Genomic DNA, 22,591 nt, shown 5'->3' on the forward strand with positions numbered 1-22,591 from the left:
CACACACACACACACATATATGGACACACAGTAGTGAACACATGGTAAACGACTGGAATTGCATTTAACATGATACACAACAGATAATGGATGAGTCAGCCTTTTCAAAGTTGCATTTATTTAAAAACATCAGAATTCAGTGACAATGACATTACTAGCAACACATATAAACAACCTGCTAATTGCAGGACAATACAAAATAGAAAAAAAATGACAAAACTAATCATCAAGCTGATAGATGCTAAATTCAATGTAATTACAACTCAATGTAATTACGAGTGGTTACATGAACTGTGAAGGGCTGAGACAATTTCTTTTGAAAATCAAGACTTGCGCCCAAAAACCCGGAAAGTCCCTACAGCCGTGAGGTCGGCCACAGCCAGTGTTACATTTCCTTACACAGGATCAGAAGCACCATATTATTATTTCAGACAAGACTTTGTATAATTAAGATGGCTCTTTACTGGCCTGCCCCATTAAATACAAGTTAATTAAAATTGCAAACGGTAATCAACAAGATAAAAAAAAAAACACACAAAAATGTCATTTAAACTGAATCACATCAGTGAGGTCTGATTGTTTCAGTCACACAGGATCAGAAGCACCATTTGTTCAACTGAAACATTTCCCAGCATAGAGTTTATGACTGTAAAAACATGACGGGACAGTAACGTCATGATTCATCTGTGTAATGACGCAGGAATGTTGTGATTGTGTTAGTGGTCAGGTCAAAGGTTTGTTTACTGCAGTATATTTGGATGGATCTGATTTACAGTTTAGCTGTTCCATTATTAATGCACGTCTGAAGTTCAGTCACGATTAAAAAAAAAGAAGAAGTTGCTCTGCTCATGTTAATGCCTCATCTATGCGAACATTTGACGTAGGATCATCACATACATAAACTAAATATTTGATTTCAGGTATTGTGATTCAAATTACAGGCCTGCCTTGCCGACACCAACTAAAACCTTTACAGAAAAGGTAAATAAATTTGTTTTCTAGTTTTAGCCTGTAGATTTAAAGACCTGTCAATCAATAAAGAGTAAAAGCAGGCTAAGATTTTGTGTTTGAATCATCGTTTGTATTTAGTAGGAGGCTACATACTTCTTTTATCAACATTCACTAACTGGGCTTTAGAGATGATCATTCTCCAGTGAAGTTTTTGTGATAAACAATAATGTTTTAGAGTTTTGACAACTTCTGCAACTGGCTGAACGGATGACAATCATGTCGAATTTGATCGTCTTACAGTTAACGGTGGAGTCGATCATTTTTTAGCAGACTTTGACTTCTTAGGTGTTTTGGCTCCTCCTTTCTTCTTGGGTGTGGTGAAATCTTTGTCGCAAACCTCACATACCCACAGACCTGAGGAGACAGAATGAATTCATAACAGGCGCGAACAAAAAAAAAACACAAACTAAATCGTAACACACGGGCACACTAAGTCAGTTACTGTGTGAAACTGTGTGTACATGTCTCTCTGCCTTCGTTGTGTCCAGCCACTAAGTGGTTGAGTGTCTGTCCGCCCATCGACCCACCCTGGTACGCACCACGCGCTGTTGCGTCCGCACCGCGTGTCCACCCACTCACCTGTAGGTATGGAGTCCATGCCCACGCAGAACGTGTGGTACCCTCGATCACACTTGTCGCAGAACATCATCTCGTCCTCGTGATGGGGCTGCTGGCACACGGTGCAGGTCTTACACTCCATACACTGCCAGCGGTACGTCTGGATCACACTCACCAGCTCCCTGCTCATGTCCAAGCAGGACGGGTGGCCTGAAGTTTGTGAACACGGAGACACGCGCACAGCGGCAAAAGAGCCGGGGGCACACACATAGCCGAATAAATACACAACACGTGCGCGCGCGCGCACACACACACACACACACACACACACACACACACACACACACACACGACACACACACAAAAGAGCCATAATGTAAGCAGGCCCGTGTTACACGTGCTGTACTGTTGTTTTAGTGCAGCTCATGCAGATGTTTGTAAGGATTATATCCACAGAAATACTGTGGCCCATGCTGGTGATTTCTCATTAGTCGTCTTTAAAAAGGAAAAGCAACATCGAAATCTGTGATATTTCTGACAGGGAAGCATTTACTGTATTTCTGGTCTGTCTGGTAAAAACTAAATAAGATACTACATCTTCCCAAATGTTTGAAACGGCCTTAAGACAAGTAACAGCACTGACGACTGTTTGAACCACCGGTGTCTTTGTAACTGTACAGCCAACGTAAATCATCTGAAAAGTGAATTATAAACATGGACTCACACAAACTGTCCTGTTGAAATGGAAACACTCACTACGTGTTTAATATATAAACACTTTAAAACGTGCTTACATGGAATGAAATAAAGTTGGCAGGTGGTTTAACAGACAACTGAACACTTTCTTTAATCATAGAGATTATTCACTCGACAGTGAAGATCTGTGATGACGTGAAATTAATAACTCAAATCTTTAGTTAATTGTAAACACCAGTGTTGACTAAACATAATTGGCACAAAAATATAAACACAACTATCATTACAAGCGTCTAAACTGTGCTGATACTGGAAATACTGGTACAAAGTTTAAAAAAAAAAAAAAATCACAACACAAAAGCAGGAAACTGCCCTTTAAAATAGAGTATGTGAACTTACCACTGTTATCACATTGGGAGCAGTGAATGAGAGCCTCTGGCCTGCCTTTCTTGTTGGCCTCTTTACCCTTCTGGCAAATGCCACATATAGCATTGGGAATGACCTTAGGCTGCAAGGGCAGAATAATGCTATAAAAACCAATCATACACCGTTATCCTGTAGTCATGGAAATACAGCAGTATACAGTATGTTTAATGCCTACGAGAACAAGAAGACTTTATCTTGACGAACAAAAGCCTTTTCTACCTGAAACACAAATTTCATCCAACAGTTTAAAGTGTTGGCGAACGTACATCTTGTTGTTTTGAATACTGATTGGAGTCTTTGTGGCAAAGAGCCCCCACAGGTTAGCCGACATCACAGCAAAGAACCAAGAGATTCAATTATATCTCAGGGTTCAAATACAAGAAAGACGAGCAGTTGTGTCGCAGAGCCACTTGCAAGCACATAAAGACAGCGGGATCTGTTTTTTCCACTCTTAATAAAAAGCTGGCGTAAACAAAAGCAGATTAAATATGAGGATTTTAGCAACATTTCCCATTATTTGTGATGTCATACTGATCAATACTATTCGACAAACATCTACAAATGATCAAATTAGTTGATTAACGAGTGGTTGGACACTGTATGCCTTATAAATTAGTACATTTTAATTCCACTCCTTAAATCTGAAGTTCCTGTTGAACTGGAGTTTAAAAGATGACAGAAACAGACAGAGCAGAAAGATAAGGAGAGTCAGGGACCTTTAAATCAGGACATCAGAGAGGCAAACAGGGGACTTTAAGGTCGTTCTGTATCTGTACAGGAAGCCACTGAGGACAGACAGGTTACTGCCACAACTAAAAAAATAAGATAACAAAGCCTTTATGGCTCACTCAACTAAAACAGCAATGCGATTTAAAGTCAACTCAAAAGTATTTTTCCTATCGAACATGAAATATGTATAAAATTGAACAGGCTTTATGGCAGTATCCCATTAACCATACAGTATGTGTGCTCATATAATAATGTTCTCTTGTCGTTCTGATATTCACGGGCCAATCATGTTTTTGTTGTTGTTGTTTAGCCTAAATCATGTCCGGTTACTTCTAACGTCTCAAGATATGATGTGATATCCTTGATTCAAAGGTCCCCTGACAGGAAGTGAGTGGATTAGAATAAACAGTCAAAAGGTACAAAACTATGGGTCAATAAAGGACATGGTTTGGTAATGAAGAAAATCTAGACTAGAAACAAAGCAGAGGACAAAACTAAGACCAAGACAGCAGCAGAAGAGGGAATCAAGAAACAGAAGAACTGGACGAAGTCCCCTGAATTGCTTGTGCACATTTTCATACATATTTCTCGAGCAATTCTACTTTGATACTCAGCTTCAGTAGTAAAAGGTTTCTCCACGCTGCTTTGGCGAACTGTCCGCAGCCGTACAAATGTGTTTGTGGGTGGATGAAATGCTTACATTACCAGCACTGGCCAGTCTAAAGGGAAGTAGGCTCATTAAGTCTGGATGATGTGATTGTGTCTTCAGTGGAAACATCCACACAGTCCAATTGAAAAGGAGCAATTCATGAGTCTGAATCCAGCTAGTTTGAATATCTTTTATTCTAATAATTCACTGAATTGACTGTATTTAAAGTACATATAAGAAAAAAAAATTCCTCAGAATACTTTGCTTTTATATATATACTGGCAGCTTTTGAATGGCGTCGTGTTGCTCGAACCATTATGTATAATTTGGCCGCAGAGACGTACATACAGAGGGAGTTTATACTTGCTGACCACACACTCATCCACAGATTTTACATCAGTGGATCATGTGGTGTAAAAAACTTGCTTCTACTTTTATTGACATTGAAGTCATTACGTCTCTGCTGCCAAGAGATTTCTATCACGTAAGGTTTGTAGCTGTGCCTGCCTGTTTTCTAGTAAAAGGGACCTCGACTTACCCAAATATTCAAGGCCCTCAAATTCAATATAACAAAATAACAATACTTTCTGAGCTCCTTGAGAAGAGCAATCCAGCACCACACTTGGCTGGACTAATAGCAACTGGATTCAGGGGGAACACTCTCAATGTTAATATAATTAATGCCATGATACTCTATACAAGTGAAGCCCACAGTGAATCCATTGGTTTTCTCTCCATAATATTCGATCCATATGTAAGCTACAGGAAGGCTGTGGAGCTGCAGCTTTTAAAGGAACCACTTAACTTAAAGTCACATTTATGGTGCAACAATACAGATACATTTAACATGCAACACGTTTGACATCTAAACAAAATACTGCTGCCGAGGCAGTTAGTCAACAGTCAACCTAATTCCAACTCTGGTGTTCAAAATGAGTTTTTATTGATAAGTCGTTTGTGAAACACCACACTACTCAAACGTTTTCGAGAGTTTCGACCAATCATGAGATTACCAGTAACCACTGCGTGTCCTGTGGATGGTAGCCAGGCCAGAGCGAGGTAACGTTAATCAGCCAACACCCTCTACCTTACTGAGTCAAAGCTTTCCTGTCATGTGTTGTCTCATCTGTGAGATATCATTCAATCTTTCATCTACTGGGATTTTTTGAGACGGGGAAAATGAATGTAAATCTACCACTGAACAGAAGACTGGCATGTTTCAACTCTACACAGCCACTAGCCAATTTAGGAGTTACAAAACGATAGATCATACTTGAATCCCGTTATCACATCTACACCCTTTTGTGTACAGTATAAGGATTTTATGTTAAGGACTAATTCTAGTGAATTCTGGATACCAACATGCCAAGGATCAAAAGCATATGATCTGATGAATAAAGGTCAAGTCAAAGTTAAGTTAAAAGAAACTTAAACACACTAAAACTGGGAACAGGTAACCAGACACTATGAGGACCACCATGCCCACACCACAAAGCTGAGCTGAACTCCACTGGACAAACCCAGGTCCCTTTAATGGTGATATTCCAGCCAATTTCAGTTGTTGGAAATGTTTTACTGCAAGGGAGTGGAGTTGAAAAATAAACAAAAATCCAAAAGTGCTATAGGGAACAGGTCTTTGAACATTCAGAGAGTCAAGGATATTCCACGACCGGGTGTCAGAGAAAGGTAAGCTGATGTGAGGCTCGTCTGGCTCAGACAGTCAGCAGACAGACTACTCTAGCTCAGCTCAGCGACAGTGTGAACAAGGTCTGCAAGTCCTCGTCTCTTCAAGATGACATTATAGGGACATGTGATGCCCATGTCAAACAGCTGTCGGATACTTATGAACATTAACAGTACATCACATGGTGTATATGTATATACAAAGCATGTTACTTTACCAAGACACACTTAAAACATTAGGGTTAAGTGCATTTTACACTTCAGATATAAATGTTAAAATTCTTTAATGTTAACATCAACTACTTTTAAAAGCAACCACAAACTGTATGTGGTTTATATTTTCTATAGCAGAGTAACAAAAAAAAATTATTTTCAAAAATTAAAAAGGAAAACTAGCAGCCAAAAAAATCCACTCACTTGTCTTGGAAGTATTTTTTTATGACAAGTGAGGACAGACAAGAGGTATATTGAAGACAATCAAAAGAAAAAACTTTTAAAGTTCAAATTTGTCTTCGCTGAAGAATCAAAAAAGTGAAAGTGCCATGAAAAAGAAACAAGTGAACTGTTCCTTTAAGATGTTCTTATTGCTCGCAGTCTGGTACAAAGACAGGAAAAAAAGCCACGTGGCCATCATAAAAACAAAAACTGAAGACAGGACCCCCAGTGTGTGTGTGTGTGTGTGTGTGTGTGTGTGTGTGTGTGTGTGTGTGTGTGTGTGTGTGTGTGTGTGTGTGTGTGTGTGTGTGTGTGTACCAGGTTGTCCCAGCTGAAAAGCTGACAAACTGTAGAAGCTGGAGAACAAAGTGAAGAAAGCTAGGGAGGGGTGTGGGGATGGATGGAGTAAGGGAGTGGTAGTAGTAGAAAGAGGAGGAGGGGGTAGAAAAGTGCTGCTGCTGTTGTTGGAGAAGAGTTCAGGTGGTTTTGTCCTCTACCTTGTACCCTGGGGTGGCTTTGTGGGAGGCAGAATGGCGCTGGTGGCCGTCTTTGCCTGGCGTCGATGTCCTGTCTTTGGCCTTGGACTTGTGGCCCGGTCCACCTCCTCCCTCCTGGCTCTCCACGTCCGATGTGTTACCTGAAGAGCTGTCCTGTGGAGTAAGTGAAGATGGTGGCGAAATAGTCAAGGGTACAAATGTTTTTCCATCATATCCGAGTCAACTTTAGTGGAGGTTTGTGATTTTGAAAGGAGACCTCTGCATAGTTGACTTCCAGTCAACAAATGTATTGTATTGTACTTATCCAGGATGAATTTATGATCAGACCCAGATTAAACGTTTCTATGTACGTCTTACAGATGAGTTCTTGTTCTTCTTGTCATCCTTGCCATCCTCGGCATCGTCTGAGTCGGGCTCTGAGTCCAGTGCAGGTAGTTCTGGATCCAGTGGAGGCTCGAACAGAGCCGTGTTGAGCGGCAAGTATCGTAGCTCATTGGGAGAGTACCTGTCGTGCACAACCGCAGTGATGCATTAGGGCAAAACACTCGGCACAGCAACTTAAACGCTGCTGGGAGACTACTTTCACTTCTGAAGAGGTTTTGAGTTGGCTACTCTGAATATATAAGACGCAAACTGGCAGCAAAAGCATTTATTTTTGTGTGTAATGTACCTTTTGTAGTAGTCTTGAAACTGTCCTGGTATGAGAGCCACAGGGTAGGGCCCAGTTCTGGTTAGCTCTGGAGCCAGCACCTTGAACCTGCCCTGGGGCACCTGGATAATCTGGGACAACAAACACAATGCATGTCAATAACCCCGACAGAGAAAACACAGTGACTGAATCATCTGTCGTTTCAAGTTGGATTTACATGTGTCTGGAGGTCAAAGTAAGCCCTCCTCTCTTCCATACGCTCCCGGTTGAAGTTACTGTTGAACTCGGCAGCTTTTTTTGCTGCCTTCTTTATGTACTCGGGGACTTTGCTGGCCTCGACCTTCTGAGGGTTCTGCTGCTGCATTTGCTGTGAAAGGACAACAAAGAATGTAAGAAGTAAGTAAATACGTACATCATGTGTGTAAAAGAGATTCATTAAATGCCTAACTATGAAATACAGGATATTTCTATGTTGTTTTGTACTCACAGAGTACTCTTTTGCTATTCTCTGTCGCTCCCTCTCCTGCAGTATAACTGAATACTCCGAGTGTTTGGTGGGATACTCCTTTATCATCAGATCAATCACCTCGTCACTTCGCAGAGCTGTCAGACCTGCAGATGAACACAAACGGTTGGCAATTTGTACTTTGAAAGCATATATTTTACAGACTTCTTGGATTTCTTTGTGTGATGGAGTGAAATGAGTGTGGAGGCTATGTTAACGATTTTGTCTGACAGTTTTGGGATTGGTTTCTACCCAGAGTGCACTGCGTCTCAGTGATGACATTCTGTTCACGGAGGTAGAGCTTCTCTTTGTGGGACAAGTCTCTCCTCTCCATATCTAAAGAGGGATTAAAAAAAAATTTAAAAAATTAAAATTATTAAAAAAATCAGTTCTGGTGTTACAACAGTATGACAGGTGACAAAACACGATGTCATCTCCACTACTAATAAGATCATCCCACCTTTTCTTAATTACTATACTTATATAAGTTCAGGTATTATTGTTAAAATATTTCTGTTCTCCACATTAACAAAGGATGAGATTTACATCTTTCTATAGGATATAAAAAAAGCTGCAAACATTTTGTCCAAATATTTATCAATAATATCTCATCTCTGATATCTCAATAAACAGCAAATACTACAGTACATCATCAAACACTGAAAGAGATAGAGTATTGTTTAAACATTTTACTTACCAGGATACTTCCTCTTGAACGATGTGACTCCCAGATACTCGCTGACCTGCTCCTGTAGCATGTAATACTCTCCTGTGTCATCTGGTGGCCACTTGTACTCTGTCAGGTTTTCTGCAGGGAAATATGTTGGGCTGCAAGGAGAGGTGAAGGGAAAACAGGGCTTTTTAAATATTATTCCTTAATGATGAACATTATGGGAAAATAAGAAATACTATCAGGTTATTAGGTGGGACGGTAAATTTAACTAAATATGTGAAAATTGTGTTTTAAAATTCAGGATGTAAAGCCCAGAGACCATAAAGTGGGCTTCATGTTGAGTTACATCTTCCAGGTTTATCACATACAGGTGCATGCAAGTACATTTTTGGGGTACAGAATAAGGACAAATATATTATACTGTATGTAAACAACAAACACCACCAACAACAGCAATGCCAAGTATCAAGCCAGCCTACCCAAGATCTTGACTGGAGGTGTCGCAGCTTCGAGAGCTGTCCCCTGATCCTATCCTCCTTCTCTTGGGAGGTTGGCTGCCATCATTGGACTCCTCTTCTATTACATCTTCCTACAAAGGAAAAGAAAGAAAACAATTTTTAAGAATGACTTATGCTCAGGTTTAAACACTAAATTTGTATGAGATACAGAGTAAACAACACAATAACAGGAGCCCAAATATATTTCACATAAGTATTTATTTTGATGCTGTTTAGAAGGCAAACAGGGACAAGTCCACAGGGTGATCATTGTATGATGTCACGTTGCTGTCTAACTTAATGATTAAGGCCGGCACATAGCAGTATTTCTTCATTAGAGACTGGCTCATCTTTAGGACCTACAACTCATCCAAGCAGAGCCCATAATTCCTCAATAATAAGCAGACGACCAGGTCAAAGTAGCACAGTGTACAGTGGGTGGTGTTTATCACAGTTACAGACACACAGCGCAGTTTTGAGACTTGACCATATAATTAATCCCATTCCCTGAGAGTGAGCAGTGACCTAGTTCACATGAATGAATCCAAAGCTCAAGTGTACCCAACAGGGTCCAAACCTCCAGAGATGTAGGACCTTGTAGTAGTGAGATCTCTTTAAGAGCTCAGTGAAAACACAGTGCATCAACACTAACATGACCTCAGTCACTACATCCCGACCCTGTAGCGATGAGGTAAAACACACAAGGCACGTGTCTGCAAACATGACGGCAACGTGTTCCCAGAACAAGCTGAGGAGCCATTCATTCATCTCCGTTGAAAACAAAGCGGTGACGCTAACACGGCTAACAGTTACCATTCAACAATAGCCTGTTAGCTGTGAGCTGAGCGAGCCACCTCGTAGAGCTCCGAGAAGATAACTGGAAGTTTTAATGGTGTTTTAAATGCAGCATAAATGTCACCTTTATGGATTGTGCTCCGGGAGTTGCGGGGTTGCTGTCGCAGGGCGGTCTCACGGGGAGCACAGCAGCCATATTTATTTAAAGACTGCCTGCAGCTAGGCTAGCTCACTAGCCGCGTCTCCGCTTCTTCTTCGTCTTCTTCTTCTTCTTCTTCTTCTTCTCTTGTCAGGTTTTCTGGCGGCTGGAAAACATTTATCAAACACAAGTGACCCCTTGTGGACCGGAGCTGCTGCGCATGGCGTCCTTATGGATTGTGTTCGTGACTATAACATGTTGGCCTTTTTTTGGGGGACAATAAGAGACCATGGCTGTGTTATCTGTAAAGGCAAACTTTAAGGATCGAGGGGGGTTGATCTATTTACTTGTTTATGCCAGTAATTAATCCAAACAGAAAAAAATATATATAGAAAATATTCTTCCCGTTTTTAAAATTTTTTTTTATATATATATATATTTTTTTTTATTTTTTATTTGAACCACAATTTAACAGGAGGGTTAAAACAAAGTCTGAACTATAGACTACGTATAAAAGCTGAACATTTACCAAAAAGTTTGAAACGGTCAAAAAGCGCCACCCTGCGGGAGTCTGACGTCACTATAAAACCCTGGCGGTTGGGATCGTCGACGGCTTTTATTTTGAAACAAACAACGTACGGGAAGTCGGAGGGAAAAATCAGCTGGAATCCGCGGAAATCATCAACAGGACTATTTTTTCCTTTACTTAGCTAGGTCGCCATCTGTCAACTTCTACTCCTCCATCCCGTCCTTTTTTTTTTGCTATCAAACCGCCACAGTGGCGATGTCGGAGTCATACGGTAAGGAGGCTGTTTTCGCCAAGTGGCCAGTTTTAACTCCTCGTAGCCACAGAGATGCGATAAGGCGAGGCAGGTGTGCCGAGGGAGCTTTTTCCTCATCGTAAACAGATAGCTGACAGGCTAGCCGAGCCCGTCGGTGAAGGCTGCTGGCCTTGAAATTGCCATGTCAGCGTGAGTAAATCCACGCAGAGTTTCGCTGTAATCGTGGGCACAAAACAGAGCGACTGTGCAAAGGTGACGAACCAGCCAAGAGCTGATCGGAAAAGACAGGAAGCTGGCGCGGCTCACCGTCTCTCAGCTGGCGTGTCTGAGCTGTGTGTCCTGTAATGTTAAATAACACATAACCGTGGTTTTATTCTCCCAGCTTCACTATTTTCACACGAGTTTGAGCCTGATTTTGAGGTGTAGCTGGGATGACCCCGCACAGCCCCACCATCATCCATACAGGCTCTTTAATTTATGAGACTGAACTCGTCCGTCCCGCAGACGGGAGTGTGTTTACATCACTAAAGCTGATCATGGTTATGGTTTGTATCTTGTTTGCATTATCAGACAAGTCAGGTTGCCATGAAATACCTGCTGTAATCTGTTTATGGTGTATCAAACCATAAACTACTAACCGCTGTGCTCGTGATTATCAAAACAATCTATCAATTACTTCCTCCATTAATTGACTGGTTGTGATTTTTAAAAGGTCAGATGATGGAAAAATGTCGACCAGTGTTTCTCAAAGCCAAATGTGCAGCCTAAAATGTGTTGTTTTGACCTGATCAACCGTCCACAGCCAAAAGATATGAAGTTTATTATCACTAAAAGAACCAGAACATATTTACATTTAAGACGCAGGAATCAGAGAATTTAATATTTTCCAGGGGTGGAAAAAGTCATTCGGTCCTTTACTTTAGTAAAAGTACTAATACCAGTGTGAAACTCTAATACAAGTAAAAGCCCTGTTTTCAAAACCTCACTTAAGTAAAAGTATGCAGGTATTACCGACAAAATGTACTTAAAGTATCAAGAATACACACTGCAGTAAAATGCTCCCTGACAGTGTTTTACTATGATGTTTTTGGATGAATATTATTGCTGCAATAATGTGTATTTTACTGCGGTACTTAATCTTATGGTTTATGTACCGTTGGTCCGTTTAATCCACAGTAATCATCATATTCTACAAGAGCATCATATATTTGTGGAGTCGTGAAATTCATCCTGACTAAGATGTGGTACTAAGAATTAGATTAGATTTAAACAACTTTTCTACATACTACTTGTCTTTTTTTTTTTTTTAACACATATCAGCCGGCATATATAACTAGCCAAAACTAATACTGTCTGATAATAATGGCCCAGTTGGCGCATTAGTGTGACAGCCTTGAATGCCATTAACAGAAGTTAAATCCTGTGTTATGTTGTATCTTATTTCTGTTTTGCCCCGACAGATTTCCTGTTTAAATTCCTGGTGATTGGGAACGCCGGGACAGGCAAATCCTGTCTGCTGCATCAGTTCATAGAGAAGAGATGTAAGTCGGACAGACGCAGCACACTGCTCACTGTTTACTGCTCACACAGACTGCTTCTCTGACTCCTCATATAAATGCAGTCATGTGACATCCATAAGTAAGACTCTGCTCTATATTAAGGTCCCTCAGACAAACAGGAAAACAATACACCTGTAATTCACACTGCATTGCAGGCTGTAACGCAGTAAAATTGTAGGTGTGTTAAAATCAGTATTAAAAGCATAATCGGCACAAAGTCTTTTTTTTTTTTTTTTTGTAGCTCAGGGACAACAACATGCCTCTAGAGATGTGTTAGGACAAGATTGTGATATTCAGTCTCTTATAGAGTCCGTTTTGGTTTTACTGTAAAGCTATACTGTTGATGTCCACTTATTTAAAAACAATGACATAATTCAAAGCCTCATATTGTCTTCCAGTTAAAGATGAGTCCAACCACACGATTGGAGTGGAGTTTGGCTCTAAGATCATCAGCGTGGTCAACAAAATGGTCAAACTGCAGATTTGGGACACTGCAGGACAAGAAAGGTTCAGGTAGGACAAATCCCCAACAAGAACCTGGAGCTTCACTTCAACAGCTGGCAAGTTTAGAGCTTAACCCTGAACATTAACCGGCTAAATGTAAGTCAAAAGATCACTGACACGGGAGTATTTGAGGAGAAACAAAGAGCTGAACAAATAGATTCTATATCAACGAGTAGTGGTGGCGGTCATTGAATATGGCAGCTAGATTTTATTTGATAAGTTAAATGTTCACACTAACAGTGATTCCATATACTGAGAGGTGGACAGGATGAAGAGTCTTTTCAGGAGTTCTGGGAGAAAATGTGGAAATAACTTAAATGAAAGTTGAATAAACTTTTTACACGGCCAACATTGTCACTTGTCAGACACACTGATTGGATTGTTTGCTGCTTTGTCTTGTGGTGATTGCTGTTACAGAGACAGTGTTAATTTCACTTGCTCCACTTTATAATCTCGTCAGAATGTCTCTGAATTATAATGTTTGTCCGTCCAGAGGAGACTTTAATCTGAAAAGTTTGCCGTTTCTCTAAATCTAAAAGTTACAACCTGTTTGTTTCGACTGTGTGTGTGTGTCAGGTCTGTGACCAGGAGTTATTACCGAGGAGCCGCAGGAGCCCTGCTGGTCTATGATATCACGAGGTATCACACATCGTGATGTTAATGTTTGTTTTTCCCGTTCGCTCCCGTCCCAGTTCTGAAATGTAATGTGTCTCCCTCTTGCTTTCTTTTTTCTTCGTTTCTCCCCGTTTCTCTCCGCGCTGCAGTCGAGAGACGTACAACGCTCTGACCACGTGGCTGAGCGACGCCAGGATGCTGGCGAGTCAGAACATTGTCATCATCCTGTGTGGTAACAAGAAGGACCTGGACGCTGACAGAGAGGTCACGTTCCTGGAGGCGTCTCGCTTCGCTCAGGAGAACGGTAAGATGAACAACAGCTGAGGAACGTCTTAATTTATAATTATATATGTGTGTCATTAGCCTGTCAATTATATGAAAGTATTCCACTTGTGTTGATTTTGGTGCTGACACCAGCGGCAGCTCTAATCAGTGACTTGTGTGCATTAGAGCTGATGTTCCTGGAGACCAGCGCTCTAACGGGGGAGAACGTTGAAGAGGCCTTCGTCCAGTGCGCTCGGAAAATCCTCAACAAGATAGAGTCAGGTAGGAGCTTCTCCCATAACTGTAACCCCTGACTCTAAATCCCTCTCTTATCCTAACAGGATCAAGAGGCAGGCTTCATTAGGACTCCAAACTAGTGTTATAAACAGGCTCAGTGAACCCACACGGATGATTTACCCACCTTTTCTCAACTGGCAGTAAAATTCAGTGCCCAAACTCAAATACAATTTTCATAAGTAAGAGCAGCTATAACGCTGCTTATGTGAGTATGGTGTCATCACACTCTTACTTTTCTGTCTCCTCACTGACCTCATCTCTTTTTCAGGGGAGCTGGATCCAGAGAGGATGGGGTCGGGCATCCAGTATGGCGACGCTGCGCTACGACAGCTTCGTTCCCCTCGTCGTGCTCAGCCGCAGGGCACCCAGGAGTGCGGCTGCTAGTGGACGTTTCCTGTAACATAGACAGACAAGGTGAACGGACCAGAGTACTGCTGTGTTTGGACGGTGTGCTTTTCACAAAACAAGGATGTTTTTACTGTTTTATGCTGGAAAAACAAGAGTCGCCCTCTCACACTGAGAGGCGGTGACGTGAAATCCTGCTCAGCTCTGTGCACTCCTGTCTCTCGTCGGGTCACAGTGGACGAGCTTTGAGGCTATTTTTAATTTAGTCAAAAATCTCAAACTGTATTAAATGTGAACGGATACATCTATGGGATGCCTTCATCACAGTTATCTGAGAGGATTTTCCTGCTGGTAATCAATAATTAGTGAGTATTTTATGTTGTTATCAACGTATCTCATGAAAGGACCAAAACCAACAAGGCATCATTCTGTCTCGGTACTCTCTGACTTCCCCAGCTTGTCTGGAGCCTAATGATCATTTGCTCCATGGGAAGACAATCCTGAAGAAATTAAGAAAAAGGCTAAATACTTTCCGAAAGCACCTGAGCGCTGTGGGTTTCAAATTTATTCGCACAGGTGTAAATAGTGCATTCTTTTGAGTAGCACTTTACTCAGATGTGGATTTGTCCAGATAGGGATGTGGACCACAGTGGAGGTCTATGGCACAGAGGAATAAGATGCATCAGGCTTTGGCTAAACAGACGCTGCTTTTTTGTTAGTTGACATGGTTGTGGAGCAGCTTTCAAACAGGAAGTGGAACACACCTCTGCATTTCTTTGCCCAGTATTGATGAGAATCGCTCATTGGATATTTACATGCAAGTTGTTGATGCACCTTTGCTTATGTGTTGCTGACAGGTTTGTGAAGACCAGGAGAAGAACAGCCATGGGGGACCCAACCATGTCGGGTTCAGGTTGCTATGCTGGTGAGCCCTCCCTGACCTTTGATCTTCGACCTTTGCACGGACCCTTCAGAACCTTCACAATCTTCAGAACCGTCATTGTCATGGCTGCGGACGTCCCAGCCACACCCCCTTCTTAGAACTCTGAAGATCTCCAAGGTAACCAGAGACCGCCCACCCTCCAACAGTCTGCTCCTCTATTGGACCAAACTCTCTCCGACCCTCCAACTAGGACGTGCAATTCCTGCCTTTCTACTCCACACCTGCTCACCCAGATCATCACATTTTTAAAGACACCTACATTCCAGCTAAACTACTTAAAGGAATAGTCTACACTTTGAGAAATGGGCCTTCTTGCATTTTCTGTAGGAAACTAAAAAGATATAACTGGTAATTAGTTAGCTTAAAAAGTCTCCGTAGGTTGATTTCTTTAATTTTGGAGCAAGCCATGCAAACCTGTTTGCTAAGCGAAGCTGACTGCATACCGCCTCCAGGTTGGTAGTTGGTACCATTTGAACGGTGAGTTTCATGTGGGGACATTTTTACCAGAACGCCCTTTGCAGTTTTATTTCTGACTTGGAAAGTCAAAGGAACCTCGCTAACCCTGATCTCAAAATCCAAAATGGCTGTTCCTATGTCAATTGTAGTGAATGCTCCGATACCGTTTATTAGCACCGTTGTCTGATTTGTGTCTCGTTAAATCAGCCGTGCACACATTACCGTCCAGCTGCTATCTGTGGATGTGTTGCTGCGGCGTTTGCATGTGCCAAATACTGCGTAATGATTTATCACCTAGTACACTAACAACGCAGGGCTTTTCCAATTAGTTGCACTGGATCGCCGTGACTCAGGTGTGATGTCATTCCCAGCCCTGACTTCCGATGTAAATGGAAAGTACTAATGGTGTACTAACACGAAGTATCGATTTTATCATCTAACTCTTAGCAAGAAGACAAATTCCCCAAATTGCTGAACCATTCCTTAATTTAAGACCCTCCCCTTATAGTACTTCTCCTTCTCCAGCCACCTGCTCTAATTACCTGCTAACTTCCCTCTCACCTGTTTTTAACACACCACCAACAGTCTACTGACGACCTGTACTCTTTTCACTCCCTGTGTGCCTCTTCCACTCCCTTCATACACACCGTATCTCCTAGAAAAGGGCCCCCTGCTAATGCAGCCACTAATTTACACATCCTCAGCTTGCCGACCCTCTCGTCCTCCACCCCGAACTGTCTTGCATTGTTTACATCCCCTTTTTCTCTCTTCCTGTTCCCCCAAAGCATCAGACACTGTACAGAGTTTGTGTATATAGAGACTGACGCATGTTTTCTCAAACAGAATATCAGAGTATTTCATTTATGAAAGATATTATATGTATATTAAAGTAGATATCATATTAAGCATTTGTTTCATACTCCACTATATTATCATGTGACGCTACAATACACTGGCATCTCGTGTGTATTTGTAAACGGGATGAGTTGAAGTGGACTTTATTATCATGAAGAAGAAGAAAAAAAAAATGCTGTGACGATGACAATGCTCAGAGAAAAACACTGAGGCAGCCTGAAATGTTCTGAGCAGACGTTTTAAGTTTATTGGGATCATTTGTGTGAAAGTTACATGTCATCTTTAAATTCACAGCAGCACATTCACCTTTCAGTGTTGAGTTGTTTGGTGGTGTAACACGTCTTTTTCCAAAGGATTCCAGTTAAGACAAATGGCTGATCTCTGTCACTTCTATAAATGTTGCCTGTTTACATGATGAGTACCTGACTGACTGCTGCCAGCTGTGGGTGATACTAACTAAACGCATTTCTACTTTTATCAGCGGTATAAAACTTATCTCGTGTGCTTTATTTATTTTTGTCTCCTGTTTTAAACTTCCGACCACATTAAGTGCTCATCTAAAAACCTAAATTTGGGAATTTTTGCAGATTATAGTTTTTTTTTAATTGGTGCGTTCCACCACTGCATCACGTGGTTATGCTTTTAATTTGTTAATATTTTTTATCCCTTAAAAATTTGATTTGAATTAGGCACGTTTCAAACACTAGAAATATTTCGTATTAGAGAGAAACCCCCAAGTGTTTGACATCTGATGGTGGCTTTAGCTGCTCCACCTCAGGTTGTTCTGTGTTTATGTCCTTTTGTTTGTATTTATGTACGTCTCTTTTTCTCCTGTCATTATGAATATCATAGATTTTTAATTTATTGTGTTAAAGCATATGTTTTTAAAATAAAAACTACAACAAATATAGCATCGGACTTTTTTTTTTTTTTTTGCCATCTTTGACCTAAGACAAATTTCAAACAGCTTTGTTAAGCTCTGATGAACAGGAAACACGAAGCAGTCTCATAAAATGTCACAAACTCAACTACGCACAGTTAATGCATGATGTCGTTCTATGAGCCACTGAGAAACACAGACTAATCAGAGCTAAGTCTTAGCTTTAAGGCACACTGAAATGGTGTGTTGTTTTTGTGATGCCAAATAAGGTTCAACTCAAAGTCTCGATAATAATGTGTAATATGGTGGAGACAAACAGACATGTGGAATTTTATTATTTATTCAAAGCTTTGCGCAGCATTATTCACTGTAAGCCCAAGTGTTGTCTTCTAAATCACTGAATTATGTACATACAGTAGGTTAAGAGCCTACTATGTAAACAGACAAATGTACAAAATTATACAGTTTACAGTACTTTAGTTCTTCAACACTTTATGTCATCAGCACATTAGATCAACAACATTTCATCAGTTATTTATAAAATGAGGACCTTTCAGAAACACACGCAGTAAGTCTGGTTCTCTCTTTCCTTTGTCACTAAAACCCAACTGCACTGTCAAATTTTAGTACTGTCATAATTTCAATTCCTCATTACTGATTAAAAATTCTAGGGTGGGATGATCATTTAGGATGGTACCGATCAGAAGGACTATTTAGGCTTGTTGGACCACTGCCGCACATGACCAGATACACCCACACTCTCCTTGTCTCCTCACCTCATGTAAAATGTTTAAAGTATAAACAGGAGCTCCACTAATAAGTTTGGTCTCATTACATTAAGCTGACGCTTTTATCCAAAGCGACTTAAAACACCATCAGGAGCAATGTTAGGGCTCAGTGTCTTGCTCAAGGACACATAGACATGTGGACAGGAGGAGGTGTGATTGAACCACCAACCTAGTGATTAGTGTGCAACCCACTCTACCGACTGAGCTACAGCCTCCCTATACATAATTCATATATAACTAATAAAGAAGTAAATAAGAAATTAAGTCCCCTGTTTCACTCCTGTTCTCTAAGATTGTCCAAGCTCCCCACATCTAAAACACACTGGCTCAAATACATTTTTAAAGTATCATAATATTGCACAAAACTATATTTCAAAATAACTTAAAACCACATAAAAACCAAATCATTACAAAAGCAAATTAAGTAATGTAATACTGAACTCAACGTCGTGACAACAACAGATTTTTTTAAATGTAGAAGTCTGAATGTAAAGCACGGGCCTCTAACTCTCTTCTTTTTCTGCATAACATTCACAGCAATAACAATAATCGCAGAGTCTTTATGGCACAGAGCTGATTTCTCATGGTTTCACCAGTCATGAAGAACCCAGATGTTATATTTATCTATTATCAAATCATGTTGTTCTTTTTATGCGAGTACAAAAACAATTTTCTGATGTTCAGTATATTCAAAAAACATACAAAAAGATACGCAAGATGAATGAATTACATGGAAACCTAAAGTTAGTCAGTCAGATATTCTGCACAAATATTTTTTTAAAGAGGTGATGAATTATCAAAGTGCTTTTTGATTTAGTCATAACTAAACAGTTAATTAGTAATAGTTTTTCTGAATAGAGGTAATTCAAACATCAACTTAACATCCACTGTTGTTCATGTTTTGGCTGTAAAGCATATTCAGTAACAATAATGATAATAAAGAAGTCTGGCCTCGTCAATAAATATTCAATTGTTATGCTTTGAAAAGAATCTAAATTCTCTGTACGTCATATTTAACATGATATTTTTTCTGGTGGAAAATCCCTGACCATCACTGATCGATTAAAAGAAACCCTGTAGTATCCACAGTACCACAGAAACACACGTCACACTCATTCACCTTCACACCTAGCACCGGGTCGGCTGAGTGCAAAACCATTTTATCGCTTTACGATACCATTTTATAAATGTCCAAACCACCATTTCAACACGTCAAAGTAAAAATGTTACTGGTGTGATTTTAACTTTCAGCGAGATGTGATTCACAATCTATCTAAATCATGTCCATGAGGATAAATCTATCTATCTAAGCGTTACACAAACAAGAATCAGCTCACAGCAGTAAAACGATCAGACTTGTATCTGTAAGTTGCTCAATACTTTGTACACAGCACAAATAAGAAAATACCTACACGCATTAAAAAGCCGCATAAATTGGAGAAGAACTTTCAGCTGACTGGGCCATCGTGTGCTTAGCACAATATTCTTATCATAAGATTATTCTAATCTTACATAGCATGTGTTTAAAGGGACTGCATCTAAGTATGGCTGTAAAATGGACTTTGGACTCATCTAAATATCTGTATATAATAGATGTATCCATTTGGTGTACAGTTACTATTACATTTCTTTCAAGAGTATCTTCTGCCCTGTAAAATGTTTTTCTATTGGACTGTATATTTTAAAATCGATTTATATAAAAAATGTGGATAGCATCTGGGTTTTGTCAGTTTGCATCCTGAATGTGAGATTGATATACATTTAGGAGCTTTTGTACATCCGTAGGTGTTTAAACCTCAGAGGTGAGAGACAATAATGGCTTTATTTTTGTATTATAGTCTAAAATCCCGATCTAACCGTTTTGCCGTGCGTGTCCTATCGAGAGCGAGCAGAGAAGGAGCGCATGTACTCAGTGAGCCATGGGTTAAACTCAGGTTGAACCAGCCTTTGGGTCTTGTCCAGGTCAGCAGACTTGGCTCTCCGGCGCTCAGTTTGCTGGGTCTGGATCTGACGCTCCACCTCCCGCCTGGTCTTAGCTCGTAAAGCCGACTCGTGGATCTACCGGGAAAATAAACGTTAACTAGTAGGTCCTGATAGTAGTCCCGCATCTACAGATCTACAGCAGACAGAAAGATTACCTCTTTGGTCGAAGCTGCAGGGCCAACATTGTGTGTCTTCCTGCTTGCGATGTCTGCGTCCTTCTCCCCCGAGCCATAAAGGGCAAAAGGATGTTTGCTGTCCTTGCTGTCCTCCCCGGGCGGCCGTGATGGTGCAGGCTTGACCCGCTGAGAGCGCCAAGTTTGCTTTGAGGATTTGGAGGGTTTAGTCTGCAGTGGTTGGGGTCCTCTGATGTCTTTCTCTATAAACAGAAAAGACAAAGAGGTTAAAGTACTGCCAGCAAATCTGGAGCAAAAAGTCAAAAGTCTTCACTGTGGTGAAAGCAGAAAGCATGGAAGTTGAATGGGAGCAACTAAGAAATCGTATTCTCCTTTCATTATAATGTCAGGGCTGACACATACGTGAGGCTCAATGTTGTAACTGTGTACCAGTATTTTCTACTCTGAATCACCTTTGACTCTGTGTGGAAAGATTAACTGTTTACTGCCTCTGCTGCTGGCTCTATGCTCCTCTCTCTCCTCCTGCGGTACTCTTGTCCCCCCAGCTCCATCACACTGTGAGCCTGAGGGGAGAGTAATATCATACGGTACAGCACAGAAACATGTATCCAAACATGTTGTACAATCTTTTATATATATATATATATACAGCTTATATTTACCATGGACTGCAGACTGTAGAGCAGGCACATCCTCCTCCTCCTCCTCCTCCTCCTCGTCAGGAACAGGAAGCCTAGGTACCGGTCCTGTGGCTCTGGTCTGCTGCTCCGTCCTCGCCCCATCACACTCCTCCAGCTCAGCCTCCGGCCTGCTGGTCTCAGCCCGGACCTGGTTCTGGCCGGGAGGCAGGGGGCTCCTTCCTCCGGATTCTGAATCACTTTCTGTGCCGTTCCAGAACCAGGGGTTGTGTGTTTGCTCCAGAAGCCGGCGGGTCAGACGGTACTTCACCATCTCCTCGTAACATTTAGTGTATGTCTCCCATTTGGGGTCTTTGAATTTCTTCATGTACTCCGAGCGGATCCTCTTCATCACCATCTTGTCCTGCAGAAAACACTTCGAACTACAATCCAGAAACAAACCTTAGAAGAGCACGTATGAGAGAGTTATAATGATGTGGATATGCACTGTCTACGAGTTTACAAACATTGTGTAATAAGCCAGAAAAACGGTCCTCCTGCGTCTCCTCTTACTCGCCTTGTTTTGCATCTCTGCCGGACATTTAAACCACCAAGTGGAAGCAGTTACAACCAATGGCAGAGCAGCTGGAGGCTTCACCCGGCTGAAGAACCCGCCTACATCCCATCCGGGGTTAGCTGGCCTCTCCGTGGGCAGGGAACAGGACAAAAATCTAGTTTTGATGAAATTGCAACCGGAAACGTCTGCTCTGATAACGCTGTAGACGTTTTATTGTCAACAAGTGTCCCCCAGGTGAAACGCGTATCAACCGTTACAACGTCAGCAGCAGAAATTTCCTTAACGTGATGACGTAAGTGCCAGCCCCTCCTCTGATTGGCTCCGGCGGTCTAAACCACTGTTGAATACTACAAATTAAAAGGGTAGCCGCCATCAATGTATGAAAACACTACAGTTTTGATATCCTCCTTGGGTGCAAAGAACCAATTTCATTCCTGAAATACGACGGTTCTGTATCCCAGCGCTTTAAAATATGCATACAAGAAAATAGATTGTATCTCATGCGCCATTACGGTGTAACAGAGTGTCAGGATGTTGGTTTAGTTAATTGATGGTTGCTCCCTGGAGCAATAGAAGTGCGTATAGATACTACACCCGCGTGGAAAATGTGTCCGAGTTATGTATAGATTTTTGTTAATTATAAGGTAATACATGGCACCGATAATCGCCTGTCAGCGCCCGCAGATGTAGCTCAGTAAACGCTAAATCTCACTCACAATCCATACCGAGCCTCGTCAACAACAGTGCACGGCCTAACAGGAGCGCTTCAGAGCAGCAAGAGTCTAATTTTGTGCACAGTAAATATACTTACACCGGGCTCGGATTTCACGGAAGCAGAGGAGAACAGATGGCGTTCACGACGCTGCTGCTGTAATCGCACAGGCTGCGTCTCTGAGCACAGCTCCGCCCACTTGAAGACGTTTTTAAAAAGCCAAACACACCCGCAACAGGTGGGCCCCCGTGGATGTCAGGAATGCGGTCAGTGATTGTCAACCATTTGGCTGCTAATGATTTCAATCAAGTGGTAACAGAGGATGGAAGGACACTTTG

At 41.3% G+C, this 22,591-nt stretch overlaps 3 protein-coding genes across 7 annotated transcripts; 1 reads left to right on the top strand and 2 right to left on the bottom strand.

Moving 5' to 3' along the window:
• Nucleotides 1–95: 95 nt before the first annotated feature.
• On the bottom strand, nucleotides 96–10,086 carry phf10 (PHD finger protein 10). Its single transcript, XM_069693712.1, has 12 exons — nucleotides 9,928–10,086; nucleotides 8,991–9,100; nucleotides 8,536–8,666; nucleotides 8,091–8,174; nucleotides 7,821–7,945; nucleotides 7,551–7,700; nucleotides 7,355–7,464; nucleotides 7,042–7,189; nucleotides 6,685–6,837; nucleotides 2,665–2,773; nucleotides 1,591–1,779; nucleotides 96–1,365 (listed from the first exon to the last, which is right to left on the bottom strand). The coding sequence occupies exons 1-12, from the start codon at nucleotides 9,997–9,999 to the stop codon at nucleotides 1,268–1,270; spliced, it is 1,479 nt and encodes a 492-aa protein (XP_069549813.1). The 5' UTR covers nucleotides 10,000–10,086; the 3' UTR covers nucleotides 96–1,267.
• A 552-nt stretch (nucleotides 10,087–10,638) lies between these two features.
• On the top strand, nucleotides 10,639–17,473 carry rab4a (RAB4a, member RAS oncogene family). The gene is made up of 8 exons (XM_069693720.1): nucleotides 10,639–10,742; nucleotides 12,185–12,265; nucleotides 12,682–12,796; nucleotides 13,364–13,426; nucleotides 13,552–13,706; nucleotides 13,853–13,948; nucleotides 14,232–14,377; nucleotides 15,166–17,473. The coding sequence occupies exons 1-7, from the start codon at nucleotides 10,727–10,729 to the stop codon at nucleotides 14,345–14,347; spliced, it is 642 nt and encodes a 213-aa protein (XP_069549821.1). The 5' UTR covers nucleotides 10,639–10,726; the 3' UTR covers nucleotides 14,348–14,377; nucleotides 15,166–17,473.
• A 1,702-nt stretch (nucleotides 17,474–19,175) lies between these two features.
• ccsapb (centriole, cilia and spindle-associated protein b) lies at nucleotides 19,176–22,477 on the bottom strand. Of its 5 annotated transcripts, none has more exons than XM_069693719.1 (5): nucleotides 22,353–22,477; nucleotides 21,010–21,388; nucleotides 20,800–20,910; nucleotides 20,369–20,589; nucleotides 19,176–20,288 (listed from the first exon to the last, which is right to left on the bottom strand). In XM_069693719.1, exons 2-5 carry the CDS (start codon nucleotides 21,380–21,382, stop codon nucleotides 20,106–20,108), a joined length of 888 nt encoding a protein of 295 aa, XP_069549820.1. In that variant the 5' UTR covers nucleotides 21,383–21,388; nucleotides 22,353–22,477; the 3' UTR covers nucleotides 19,176–20,105. The 5 variants fall into 5 exon arrangements, with proteins under 5 accessions (XP_069549820.1, XP_069549818.1, XP_069549816.1 ...); XM_069693717.1 differs by having other exon boundaries at nucleotides 21,010–21,407; nucleotides 22,353–22,459; XM_069693715.1 differs by lacking the exon at nucleotides 22,353–22,477 and adding an exon at nucleotides 21,492–22,339 and having other exon boundaries at nucleotides 21,010–21,407.
• Between the last annotated feature and the right edge of the window lie 114 nt (nucleotides 22,478–22,591).

The sequence above is a fragment of the Brachyistius frenatus genome, unplaced genomic scaffold (genome assembly GCF_029030835.1).
Source record: "Brachyistius frenatus isolate BFR_SWC_R1_liver_20210118 unplaced genomic scaffold, ASM2903083v1 Contig_15, whole genome shotgun sequence".
In the NCBI taxonomy this organism is placed as follows: Eukaryota; Metazoa; Chordata; class Actinopteri; family Embiotocidae; genus Brachyistius; species Brachyistius frenatus.